At 38.5% G+C, this 14,494-nt stretch overlaps 1 protein-coding gene across 1 annotated transcript in view; it reads right to left on the bottom strand.

Annotated features, from left to right (window-relative positions):
* ABCD2 (ATP binding cassette subfamily D member 2) overlaps positions 1–14,494 on the bottom strand; it is a 48,918-nt gene that overhangs the window by 25,921 nt on the left and 8,503 nt on the right. The window contains exons 4-6 of the mRNA XM_057417914.1: positions 12,450–12,618; positions 9,242–9,336; positions 7,731–7,876 (exon numbers count right to left, since the gene is read on the bottom strand). Of these exons, the coding sequence (XP_057273897.1) occupies positions 7,731–7,876; positions 9,242–9,336; positions 12,450–12,618 (410 nt within the window). The remainder of the gene's footprint in view (positions 1–7,730; positions 7,877–9,241; positions 9,337–12,449; positions 12,619–14,494) is intronic.

The raw sequence follows: 14,494 nt of genomic DNA, 5'->3' as shown, positions 1-14,494 counted from the left end.
ATGCAAGTTTGTCCATACCACTGCTAAGTTACACAGCGGTCTCAGTGGACCTGGAGGTGAATTTGTTCCCTTGGCACTGCTATCACAACTAAATTTTAAAGGCAAGTGAGCTGTTTGTCTCAGCAAAATGAACCTAGAACAGATTAAATGGACTGTCAGTTGTTTTGCTGGATGCATCCTATAAATACCAGCCACATATTCAGTGCTTATAATCTATTTAGTGACTTCACATTTATAAAATGTGAAGCTTAACCTGACAGTGTATTTAAAAAAAAAAACAACTTCAAAGCCTACTTTTACCAGCTTTTAAATGAAGTTCCATAAATAGTCTGGCACATACATGGATGCCTGGAAAGGTGGTACAGGCAACATGTAATTATTGGTGCTAAGAACTTTTGATATTCAAAATCCTATCAAAAGAAGCAAGTGGGGGGTGGAGGCATTGCAAGCTCATGCTAGCAAGAACATGGTGTCCAAAATATATTATGAAACATGGAGCAGCTGATTGCCAGAGATCCTAGGAGAAATATTCCTGCAACTGGACATCCTCACAGACAGAAGTTTAGCTCTTGAGGAAAACATCTCAAAGGAACATAAATGGAGGAATTAGTGCCAGAACTGAAACAAGATTTACATGCTTAGTACTGAAGCAGTACACAAAATAGGAAGGATGCTGCTTTGATTACAAGAACGGATTTCACTTTTTAGTGGCATATACATCAAGGTATTTAATCAGACATGCAACTGATAGCACTTCACATTATATTTCTGTGTATCTTCGTAGGAATGCAATGAATTAGGGAGTGGACATTAATCCTTTGAATGATCAAGTTCTTATATGGATCCCAAACAAAAGGGGCTTGTCTTGTATCAAATTAAGTGACCACATTGTGCTTTAAGTGAGACATCTCCATGAGAGAGAATGACACCTCTCCATCCATTTATACAGAAAGTGATAATAAGAGAACCTGCTTCAACTGGAAAGGCCACCAGTAAGTAAGAGACAATACTGAAATCTCTGTACCAAATCAAGCCTGGACTTCCCTGGTGATTCAAACTTGTCAACAAGGGTCCATTTGTAACAAGTGTAGTACTGGCTTCTGTGCTTCAGACAACTGACCTCTAGGAAATGCACTAGTCTCTATATGGAGTAAAAGCTGAATATGTATTACCACATCTCAAATCCTCACCCCTGTTTAGACATGGTATCTCCCATGGCCGTAACATGCTGCAGACATGACACCAGTCTGAAGGGACTGAGGGACCACAATGCCAGAGCATGCTGAAATTCTTCACAAACATCAATTTAGCTGCAGCCTTTCAAATTGGCACTGGATTTATGTAAATACATTTTAAATCTAAACTGAACTCCAATGCAGCAAGCTGAGTAAAGCTTCGGTCTGGGATTTCTGCAACACTTTTCCTAATAACAGAAAATATGTGTAAGCTGTGCATGAATTACCTGACTCTTCTGTCTGGCTGGTAAGGAAGGCACCTTACATGGCTTGAGAGGCAGTAGCAGCTAATCAACAAAGCCATTTTCTGTCTCTGACTATAAGCATAGGTTAATCTTGTTCACAATCTGCTACCAAGAGGTACTGTCAATACCTGTGATCAGTCAGCACACAGACCTAGTGAAAAACCTTCAAACTTTAGAGCTGTGAGTAAGCCTTCAGTGGAAAAGGAGAGGTCTCTCAGTGATCCTGCCAGGCAAAGCTTCAGCTAACCTGCAGGGCAGCAAGACAAGAACTTTTCTGTTCTAGGTGAGACAAGACAGGACTTCCTTCAGTCAGGAAGAAGTGCAAGCATTTCTAGACAAGTCCCAGTAAGATGAATCAGGAAAAGCTGTGCCCTGGCTGAAAGGATAGCCTAACAGCCCCCTCAGATGCCAGGCCACACTTTTCAATGAACACAGAATACTGAGTTAACCTGTCTTGAACCGATTCATTTTAAAAAAAGAAAAATGAAGATACAAGTAGCAAGCCATTTGTTAAAGCCAACCTACATCAAAACAGTATATGCAACTGAAGCATGGTATGTTATATTTTGTGATAACAGTCTAGCACATACCTTTTTCTCACCTATCAGATAAGTGGTGAACTTTGGAAATAAACATATTTAAAAGGAACTCGATAACAGTAAGTATGACAGATAGATGCAGTGTGCAAGGGAGTAGATATCTATATAGCATGATATGAACTGTATGAACTGATGGCAAAGTACTGAAGGAACAAGTCAATGTGGTGGTGTACTATCAGCAAAGTGCTGAAGGGCAGTGATAATGCTAGTGCGGTGTTGGCATGAGCAGAGTACAGTTTTACTCTAGCTGACCCAACTAAAGGGATCATAGATAAAGACAGGGCAGTATGAGCTGACAAGAAATTAGGATGTGCAGAATAAACATATCACAGACACATCTGAGCCAATTTAAATGGGATGAGGCAAAAGAACTCACACGGGCCTATTTGCCTGGAACTTAATTTGGGCTACCCCTCTAACCGACCACAAGCTAATGAAAAAGTAGTGTAGTACAGAAGAATCATATATATACACCTACTGCACATGCACATACTTTTAGATATCCTGTATTACATATGAAAGTAACACAACTATATTGCAAGATTAAATTGTTTAGGTAAGCAAGAATTGTCTTAGGAAACAATCGTATTTTAATGACAGTGACCACTACTAAACTACCTTAATGCTTAAGATAACATTTGAATCATGCTGTAACCTTCAAAGTTTCATGTGTTTAGAGTGTAAAAATTGTTTTTATCTTATCACTTTATTATTTATATCACTTAGAACCAAAATGCTCTTGCTTGGTTTCATTCACATGATGAACATTCTTGGACTACTTGAGACAAACAGCTTCAGACATTTGGATTACCCAGTAGAGTTAAGGAGAGGAACTATATTTTCATAGCTGATGCAATTTTGCTTAGTAGCCAAGGATATTTTTAGAATACAGAAGGAAAAACACCAGACAAGAAGAGACTTGTAAAGGAACCCCAGATAAAATACCAGAAATAGAGCTGATGTATGCAAAACCAAAGAGCTTAGGTGGGCCAGATAAACCCTTAAACTGTTATGTTCCATACTGTCCTAGCATTAATAAAGGGCAGCAAGGCATAGTTAAATAAGTCTTAAATGATGAAGAACTGATACTAGTGCAACTTCAGTTGCCTCCATTTTAGAGCACATAAGCATGGTGTTGGAGGAAAGAAATATTAGGGATCTACTTGAATGAGCAATACAGAGAAAGAGAGAATACAGAATTGGACCACCACTATGACCACTGAGAAAGTGTTCAGGGCTGGTCTTCTATTAAAATGGCACACAGAATTACAGAGAAAGTATGCATACTACTGGAGAAACACACCTCTCACAAAAATACCCAAATTACAGTAGAAACAAGCTAGAGAGGAAAAACAGTAACAATGGACCAGGAGAAAGAAGTACAGTGGGTTCAAAATTACTCTGAGCTCTTTGAAAGTGAATCAATGAATCAGTCCTCAAGAAAGACAGAAAGAATTCTGGGAGACATTTTAGATTTGTGCTGTGCTAGGAAGACTCCAGCTGTGATAGAAAGTTCTGGAACCAACAGAGATTGCACAAGACATTCCTCCACACAAACAGACAGTAAGACAGAGCTGCCAGAAAACAATTAATAATTTATATCAATAACCCAGCGGTGATTACAGCTTTACTGTAGTTTTATGGTGAAGAGACATTAAGGAGTATTCCTGTGGTGTTGCCAAGGTAACCTGCAAGTATGTAAGTGTGCAATTCTGCTTGGGTTTACATCAAACAACAGACAACTAAGGAAATGAGATCCAACATGTGGAGAATCTGTGTTTCCTTACAACTCAAAAAGCTGAGACTTTCTGTTGGAGAACAAGAAGAGCTGGAGTGTTAGAAGAAATTGTATGCTAGAGCTCATTAAATCATCAGAGATGGAGTGTCCTTTCATGTTTAAGACCAACCAAGGAGGAACAGGACAGGAGATAGCAGGCTACCTTCAGATACACTGCTGATACACTGTGAAAGGATTGACTGCTTCTTTAATTCCGTAAGTGCAACATATGCATCTTGTGGTCACATCTTTAGCACCAGTACTCATGCTACTCACATCATGGTTTTGTTATTCATTATTTAAAAAGATGTTTCTGAATTCTGATTTAAATCATGATTAGTTACAAAGTACAGCACCCACAAACATTTCTTTTTTTCATTTATGCTACCTTCTTGGCCAGTTAATTAAAAGAGGAATGCAAAGAAGTGGTTGATGAATTTTACTTTGCAAAAGAGGGACAGAGAAGTAGAAGGTGCAAGAGCACACACTCTGCCAGTCACTGAGGCTCCAGTGAGATGCGACAACTTGCTGAGCTGTGATAAGTTCCTAGCAGTGACCCACCCCTTTAAACAAGCTGCTTCTGGCACCAATATGATGCTGGACTGTTTAAAGCCTCTTAAAGCACCCTCCTCTTTTACAGGCCTGAACAGACAGTGGCAGAGCCACACTTGGAGAAGAAATCCCTGGGCTTCTCTCTCCCTGCCCCCAAAAGGGCAGTTTGTCCCATCAGCATCCACCAGAACTGTGACTGATTAATGACAAATTCTTCACGGCCTGGCGCTACAGAAGGGGAGAAAAACGAAATCTCACATTGATTCAAATAAAATCTAAAAAAACCCTAACATAATGATGCTAAGCAATCAAAAAGCGTAAAAAGATAGATATGCCTAAGGCTCTGTTTTAAAGCCTACATGCTGCCTACATACTGCTAAATAAAGCTAACTATAAAGCATTTGCAGTGCTGATATTTGGAGTATACAATGAGATAATTCACTTTTGATAACTCATACTTTTGCGTGTAGCTTTTCAGCTTGGCAAGGACACAGTATTTCCCACACATTTCTGGAATACTACGCCAGAACATTACAAACAGAGATGAAAAAAATAATCTTTTCAGTGAGCTCCCATTTACTGTGGGGTATTTTGTTACTTAGTAGTCACAGTATTCTTCACCATTCACTGTGTGCATATGAAGTTCCTACATTTGACTCAGAGAGGACTGATGCAGAATTCGATGCAGCCACAGGCATGCAGGAGTAAGCTCTTACCAGGCTCAATGGTAACTGTCCACTCAGAGAGCTGTCTACTATGTTCTTAGACCAAAGACATAATGTACAAACTTAAACACAGTGATGTCATTCTAACTGACTGCTCTGATGGACATCCACCAATTCAAGATCCTTCTGCTATACCACAGTTTTCACCTAACCGACTACAAAAGGGTAAGGTGGGTTGAATCCAGGTGATACTGTCCTACCACCTCCCAGATCTTCTCAGTCCAGAATGTAAGTTTACCCTAAAGTTATGTTGAAATACATATATGATGAAAGGTAGGCAGGGCCCTGCCTTTTCACCTGAAGTTTTAGACTTATGTCTAAAACCAAGCAAACAGAAGGTGATTCTGACCAAGCAGCAATTTGCACAGGGTTAATAAGCAAAATGGTTGCAGCAGTTCATTTTCGAACTTCAGAATAATTTACAAACCACTACAGAAATTCTAAATCTATTCTAGGCCAGCAACAGACAAAAAACCCCAACTGAATGTGTAATGCATGTAGCCCATAAATAAATGAACTGTTAAAACACTCAGAAGTGGAACACCGGCAGAAAATAAAATGCCTGGACCACGTAAGGCAAAACACACAAAAGCCCTAAAAATCCAACAGATCAGTTATAAATCAGGTCCAGAAATATATAAAATTCAATTTTAAACTGGATCTCTTTCAAGTCATTTTTAGTGCCTCAGATACTCATCTAAGACTGTAAGCCAAAAGAACAAATGTATTGGGCAAAAAAGCAAATCAGGATCCACCACAAGGACATCCTAACAAACAAATCTGATTGATTGCTGTCCTGAATCAACCCCTTCAGGCATGTTCACCCACAAATCCCAACAAGAAGCAGTCTCACAGTCCCTTTCCAAATACAAGACACTCATTGTTGACAGGCCACACTTCCAAACCTACAGAACCCATACTGACACAGGTAAACTGTCTCCAAAAGCAGATTTCAAAATCTTCAGCCACATTCAAATTCTAATGCAGTTTTGCATTAGTGCTCTGTGTCACACTGTTGTCCCATTTACCCAGACTCTTCTCTGTCCCTTGGGAAGGGAATACCTCTGCGCTGCCTTAAAAACCCTTCAGGAGCACAGAGCTCACACAGAGCCACAGAGCCAAGCAATGGCTACATATCTTAGAGGTCCCAAAGACATCTCTGCAGCACCCTTTATCCTGGGAAAAGCTATTAGGATGGACTGCATATGAGTGATACTTTCAAGGTACACTGCAAAGATGATATGCCAACCCTTGCGTGGCTTTGGTCACGGAGGGTTGCAAAGACACTGGCTGAATCTCAGACTCTGACCAAAAAATTTGAAATATTCCAAAGAAGAAGTCTGTTGGACAATCTCCCTCAGCTCTGCAACATTAGGGGAAACAGCTAACAAAGAACTATGTTTATGGAAATGAAAACTCAGCAGATGTGATTCAATCCCCCCAACAAGCACTCTGGCAAATCTGCCTGAACGCAATACGAGTCTGTTCACTTTACCAGAATAAAGGGACATAAGTAAAGAGGAAGGGCTGTAGACAATCCAGCCTCCAATGTGGAGCTGAGAAGGGGTTGGGATCACACAGAAGACAGAAGTGGCTGAAACTCAAGATTTTCTGCAAGAAAAAGATTCAGAATAGCTTTTGTTCTGCCAAAGAACAAAACTGATTCTAAGAATGTTCCGCACAATGGGAATTCTGAAATGCTCTTTTGAAAAACATTTAATAAAGCATTTTGCTCCAAATTCCTGAATGGAACCATTGAGTAGCTCAGAAAAATGACAATGGTCAGCAATAAATTATACATATATTTGAAAAGATTACAGATAAATATTCTGTATTACCTTCATCTGTAGCAAGGAAAATCTACTCATCAGTTAATATTTTCCATTCAGCTTAACAGCGTGTACTTTTTAAACACAACTACAAACTGTACCATGAACTTTTCTTTTGCCCATGGGATGCAACAAACTATAGAAAGCAATCAAAGATCCTCAGTGTTTGAATTTGCTTTTGCAAAACAGCCTAGTTAGAAGTCTCTAAGGGGATACTCCGGAATCAATTGCACTAAATGATGTTCTGATACTCCAACAGCAGGTCAGAATACAAACGAAGCACAAAAAAGCCATGCTTCCCTTAGTGAAAAGAGGACACATTATTAAAATGGCAATTTGTAGTTAATATTGAATTAGATTTTGTTCTTGTAGTGTAAAAATTGAAGTTCTGAAAATTATTTTGTATAATTCAGCATTTAGAAATCAAAGCACTCTCACTTGTTTTGATCTTTAGTTTTAAAGTGAAGTCAGAATAAAGATCTATTAGCTCTACTTAAAATTTCTATCAGATTCTAGTCCATCCCCATGATCCCAATCATCCATCAGGGAAGCATAGGCTCCACCTCAAGTGTGAGCAAGCTATTCCCAATGACTGAAGATTGGATCAGGGGATGTAAAGAAAGTATTTTTTCTTTAGCACTCTCCACACACCTGAGGTTGTGCTGAACACCTTTTAACTTGGCTGTACATATTACAGATGGAAAATGAGAGAAGCAGGGTCAAAATTCATATATAACCAAAAAATATCATCTTGAGCAAAACACATACCTTTGTGGTATATAAAACATATGCTGTGGAGGGGGTTTGTAGAGAACTCCTCCATACACAGGCCACAGACCACTTAAAATTCTGAAGAGCGAACTCTTTCCACAGCCATTGGGTCCAGTGATTAAAAGGTTCATCCCCTCCTCAACCTACAATACCAATGAAAACACAAACACGTTACCATGCTGTGTATGTGGCACAAGGTAGTTTAAGACCCCTAGAGGGAGTTACATGTCCATTTGCATCAAATTATCAACCCATTTCGTTAATTACCTGTATATATTTATGCAGCTATTCTAGAAACAGTGGCATCAGATGTGGGTTGAAATAATGAAAATCATTTCTATAATGTCTGAGTATTTCTATAAAATACACTGATTATATCACAATGTTCATATACCACAGTCAGAATCAAATATTCTAATGCAAATTAGGTCCAAGGGTGTTAACAGCATACAAAGCATGCTATCCCCATCAGTGCCATTAATTCAAGCAATGGGAGACAAATCAAACTATTCAGAAAATTTACTTCACTTTGCCCTTTCCTGCTTAATCACAAGTGTTATTTCGGCTGCAATGGCCTTGGTTTTACTCACTGGAATATTACCCTGTTTATATATGTGTGCATATTTATGCAAAATCACAATCTCATTGTCCATGCTTTACATAACTATATTGACTATTATATTTTCTGTTGGTTATGTCGCTTGAGCAAAAACTCATAAATATTTCTGCCTCTTTGACCATACAGTTGTGACTTTACAAATTTGAAATCCCTCACTGAAGCCACTGCAAGTTTTGCCAAAGCTAGGACCCGGTCCTCCTGGTTGCTAACTCTTACACCAACAGAGGGGGCAAGAGGAACACTCCATTCTAGCTAAATTAAGGGACCTGCTAGAAGTATGCATGTTAAGTGTTGTGATAACTCCGACTCTTTTTTAAAGTGATATCATCTGCACTAATACATAAGATTAGGATATATATGTGAGTAATTCAGTAAAGGTGAGCCAGCAAAATTGTGAGCAGGGACCGAGTGGTATCTGGAGTAGCTTTTTAAAAACAATACAAGTTTTTACAGAGTAAAGACTCCACAGTTAGGCTTGTGAACTATGCTGTCAACTGTTAGTTAGTACTGCTCTTTGTGGTGGCAAAGCAAAACTATAGATTCATTTTTTTTCACTAGTGCTGTGAATGCAGACTTTTAAAGGAGCCTGTGTGAGTAAAGCATCCAAATTTCATTGAAATTAAGAACAGATCGATGCAGACTCCCATATGCACCTTTGAAAATCGCAGGTCAGTTTTCCCTTAGCCACAGCACCAGAAGTCCTCTCTTCTCTTTCTTTGAGCAGGATAAACTACATATGTCTGCCTCTGTTGAGATACTATGCCTACCTTTCTGGACTTGCCCTTCTATCCATATGCTTCTCCAAGTACTTAACATAAGGTACATGAATTCTGGGCTGTTTATGTTAATGTGATGGCAACAATCAGAAGATTCCTGCATATCATCTTACTTTGAAGTTCAGTCTGGAAACCACCACATCGCCATTCGGAGTAATAATAGGAACATTTTCACAAATAATGCCATGATCAACATCAATAACTTGCCCTAGAAAGGACAAAAAAAATAGTTTGTGAAACCCTTCATTAAGCAACAATACGTGACAGTCTCAATGCATGGCTGAGAAGTATAACTTGGTGAGTTTCAAGCCACTCTTTCATGTGCTCCAGGTTCCCCTAGTGGAAAATCTGGATAATAAATCTCAGCTACTCAGAAAGACACTGACAGCAGTAGCCAAGAGTGTGCAATGAATTCTAAATTTGACCAAAATATAATGCACAGTAGGCATCATAAATACAAAATGCACTATAAAGACATGTTTATTCACAATCTACCTGCATTTACTGTATTTTGTTCTTAATAGATAGTTAATATCAACCAGTAAAAAAGTTCAAGGATGGCCTAGCCACAGGCAGACCAGTTTACTTTCTCTTGAGGATTTAATTAGAAAATGGAATCTACTTTTACTAGCAGGTCTCAAACTTGGAGCCCAGCTCAGTCTCCTTCAGCAACAAGAGCAAAGGAGAAAACATTTAATGGCTCACTTCCATGTCTTTTTGAAGCCACAGACACTGTAGACATGTCTTGCAAGTATTTGTGGAAACCCATATAACATTTCACTGTAGTAGCTACACTTACTATTTGGATTTCTGGCCAATTTAAATGTACAGCCTCCAGCAGACATTTGGATACTTTGTAACATAAAGACTTTGAAATAAATTTTTCTGGAACAGAAAAAAAAAAAAGAAAAAGAAGCCAACTCTTCGCCTGTTAATGGGCTTTTCTAAGAGAAACCAAACAGCCAGGCTCCTAGACGAGTATCAGAAATTATCTTTACAGACGAGATACAAACGAAAGAAATTTCTCTTTGTATTAGAAGGCAGCTTCTTTTATAACTGAGATTAATCTGAACAAATAAAATGGAGCTACGGAAAAGTTGAATTTATTACAAAAGGATATGGTAGCATTTCCTTCAGTTAAGGCTAGTTTTACATTTTCCATTAAAAGGCTCTTTGTTTAATTGCTTCTGACTTTGCCAAACTATAACAACCTGGCAAAAATTTCTGTGCCATGTATGAGCCCAAGCATTCCTTTATTCCTAAATCAAGTTTTATTTAAAACAGTTCTGTGGTGTCCAACATGAGATTATGGGAAACAAGACAGTTTTGCTGTTAAAAAAAAAAATAAAAAAATATTTGGATACAGTGCAGAAATTCTAGTTAAAATAAATCTATGAGAAAAAATATTAAGCTAAGTAAGTATTAGCTAAACTTAATTCTCATTTCCTAATTGCACAGTGTCTGAATGCATTTAAAGCATATTTATGTGTAATCAGAAATACAATTTGGCAGTATTTGTACAAGATGTACAAAATTCTATTTCAACTTTAAAATTTGGAATTATTACACACACCATGTAAAAGGCAATAATATTATCTGTTAAAAATATTCTAGTTTTCATATTTTCACAATGCTCTTATTGACAACAGTAAATGCAAGGCACAAAATAAATATCCCTGAGTTACATAAACTCATAGCAGATATTGTCCCGGTATCAGCACCATGACAATGATCCAAAAGCAAGTAAGTAGTATGCGTTCAAAGAGCCTTTGGGGAAGCTGAATATTAAGATTTTTATTTTCTAACAATGTGGACACATACATATATGTGAGCACATGTACTTTTATCCACATACAAATCCACTTTGCAGGGATTTCTCAAATATCAAGACCAAAAGACAATGGAACTTGTCACAGAAAGTGTGCAGCCTGTGGCCTAGATTCATCTGGCCTAAATTCTACTTAAGTCCATGTGCACAATGCTTGAGCTTGGCTGGCTGCCTCTGAGAGCCTACAACCACTCAGGAACAAACGCTAGTCACCATGACTTAGAAGGAATTCAGGCTGAATGAAATGAGTGACTGTAGTAGAATCAAGCCTTGGGAAAAGGCTGCAAAATAAAAAGGAACGGGGTATATGTATACTAGACCCAAAGGGAACGTGAACAGTATGCTTACATAGCTGAACTGTATTCGGTTTTGTTTCCAAGTCAAATACAGCTCAGATACGCGTTTCTAAAAAGAGCCCCCAGATTACTCTGTTGCTCCAGGAACCGCAGACTTTGTTTCTTGTACATGACAAAATGTAACAGCTAGAAAATGCCATTTCTTTTAATGTCAGCCAAATATTACCAAGATCTACAAGATTAAGACATCAGCTATTTCCACAGCTAACCACCATGATGCAGTCAAATTGTTTGTTATGAAGAACCTTTGAGAAATCTAAACTGAAGGGCAGGACTGTTGAAATTGCTAAAAAAGAGTTATTTCATAAAGAGCACTTCGGTGCCTTCAACTCTACTGAGGTTTAAGTTTTCAGAAGAGTTTTTTCAAAACCACAGAGGGAAGAAGCAGAAGGGATCTGTTGGGAAAATTAGGAAAAGCCCACTGCAAAAGCTGCCTTTAAGGACTTCACATTGAAGCTGGACACAAAAGGAAGACAGAGGTGACACATAATGGAGCACAATAAGGAACGGATGTACACAGAAAATGCTTTGGGGAGGGTGGAGACAAATATTAGCATCAGAAAGATACAGGACAGGGACAGCAAGGATAAGGTATGTATTAATCAGATCATTTGAGTGGTATGGGGAAGTGTAAAGTTGTTAGACTTTCATTTTCAGTTGAAAATTCCCACTTAATCATGAAAAAATGAGCACTGGCTGATTTTTAGACACTGAAAACAAAGTCATATTTTTGTCAGAAACTGCTGAACCAATGTGTTTTTCTCTCCTATCTCAAAGTAATGAGGTGTTTGAAGACGAAGATCTTACAGTCTCACTTTCTGAAAAAAAAAAAAAGAGGTGTCTGAGGAAAGCAGGCACTGTCCATGTAAGAATAATATCACCACCAACTACAGTATAGTTGAAATGCCTTTTTCACTGAAAGATTTACAGAAAACACTTGAGCAATTTTGTGCATTAGAGAAGCACTGCATAAACACAGTTACAAAATAGCAGGAGGTTAAAATGGAAGGCCACATGGTCTCTGGGGTATTAAGCCTGAGAGGCTGATTTGCTGCAGAAATAAAACCTCTGCTCACCTCCTGTCCCACTGCACAGGCCTCACACACAGGGAAATGCACACAAATATGAATTAATTACCTTTGATTTCTAAGGGCCCTTCAATGTGCAATTCTGCTTTATCTTCATTCTTGCTGTTGTTTTCAGACTCTTGAATAACAGCATTTCTTCTGTAAATGCCTCTCTTCACCTCATCAAAAACTGAAAACATGTTGTAGACACGGGCAGTGTAGCCTGCTAGCTCAGTAACCTGAGAAAGAGCAAATGCCTCATTTCAGTTATACTTCACAAATTCTGGAAATTAAATTTTTGGCCAAGGATTCATGGAAAACATTCCTAGCTATTCTGTGGTGATAATTCTCAAATGCTGTTCTGGAATGATCAATGATATGTCTTTGGACACCTCTTTTCATTCCTTAAGATTCTGTGTTAAACCATTTGCCACTCACAGCTCCTGCCAGCCTGAAGACAGAGACAGTTTAAAGGGGACAGATTTCAGTCAATGTAAGCTATGACAGCTCTAGTAAATGAGGAGGTTGCAGTGGCTGCTCTTTTCCATGGATCCGTAGAGACTTCAACAAGAGAACAGCTGCTAGCATATCTAAAAAGAGAGAGCCTATCATACATGAGAAAAACAAATCTCTGCATTTCCCAGAAAAATAAAGGTCCACAGAAGAAAAAATGGCATCTATAATTATTTGTTTGCTTCTCTGTATTCATGAAACCTTCTGTGAGAAAGGTGTGCTTCTCTGTGTAAAGCATGGCATACCAGAGCATCCTAATCTAAAATATGGAACAAAAAAGCAATTACTCTTCAGTCAACTGCACGCCAGAGTACCCAAGCTACATCTGAGATGTCAGATTAGAACAGGGCATTTTTAAGAAGGTAAGGCCTCTTAAAAGGCTTTCTCCCCTTTATTTTTTGGTCCTTTTGTCACAACTTCCACTTGGTAAAGACAGAAACAAGAGATCTCTGGACCCGATAACTTCCTGTTCATGGGCAGTGACACCACCAGGAGTTCCCAGAGAACTGCCTCCATCCACTAGCAGGAAAGAATTAAACCCTGGCATCTTATTTATTGTACATTATTATGTTTTTATTATTATTTTTATCATGTATTATTGGATGTTTTTTAAAGGACGAATTTTTACACTAAATGCAGACAGCAAGACAAGAGGAGCAAGAAAATGAGTGTAAGATTATAAAATCATTAGGTTGCTGTGGTTAAACGCATACAGCTCATGACTGGTTCACCTGTGGTGGCATACTTAATTCCAATATAAAATCCTAAATAAATTTCACTAGTTGTGCCAGATATAGAAGTGAGTGCTGGTTCTGGTCACATGGTCATCATGCCACTGGAGGTTAACAAATATGAAACATACTGAAAAACTCAGTTAAAAAAGGGTAGTCACTCAATGCTTCAACTTCATCAGCTGTACACTGTTTTGCACTATTGGTAATTGCATTAACCTCTGTGAAAAGTATAGAGCTAACACCACTTGAGGCAGCAGGTAGCATACAGGAGCTGTAACATCATTCTCCACACTGGAGTCTTCCTATCAGTTTCAGCAGGAGCTCATGCTAAGACTGAGTCCTTTGCACAACATCAGCATTAGCATTTGATGGAGAGAATCCTGCATGTGATGGACAAAACGTGCACCACTGTGACCCAGAAGAAACATAACTTGTAAAAAGCTTCTCAACCATGACCCTACAAACTCACTTTGTCAAAACACTAAATATTACCACCTGTGAAAAAAAGTTGAGCCCACATCATCTGCATGCTGAATTACACTGACTGGAAGAAGGCTGCTTTGGTGGGTCAGGTAAGGAAGAACTGGAAATTCACTGCCATTTGAAGTGGATTGAAGTACACTGACCTTTGGAAACTGCCTGAATCAAGAGATATGAATAACAGAGTGGTAAAAGTACCACACTGTCCCTTGAAGGGAAGTATATATGTAAAATTAAGATGGAAATTCACAGAACCGGTCTTTGATCCCATGCTGTCTGGATTAAAATCTCACTATGTGAGATTCTACATCTCACGAAGTGAATTTGTGCAGTTGTTTCTACTTCTTTGTGGGTATTTTTGTTTCCAAAAATAAAACCACAGTGTTTG

The sequence above is a fragment of the Pezoporus wallicus genome, unplaced genomic scaffold (assembly GCF_028554395.1).
Source record: "Pezoporus wallicus isolate ANWC-B61680 ecotype Strahan unplaced genomic scaffold, APGP_CSIRO_Pwel_v1 contig_5542, whole genome shotgun sequence".
NCBI classification, from domain to species: Eukaryota; Metazoa; Chordata; class Aves; order Psittaciformes; family Psittacidae; genus Pezoporus; species Pezoporus wallicus.
This window is presented reverse-complemented; position numbering and strand designations above follow the sequence as displayed.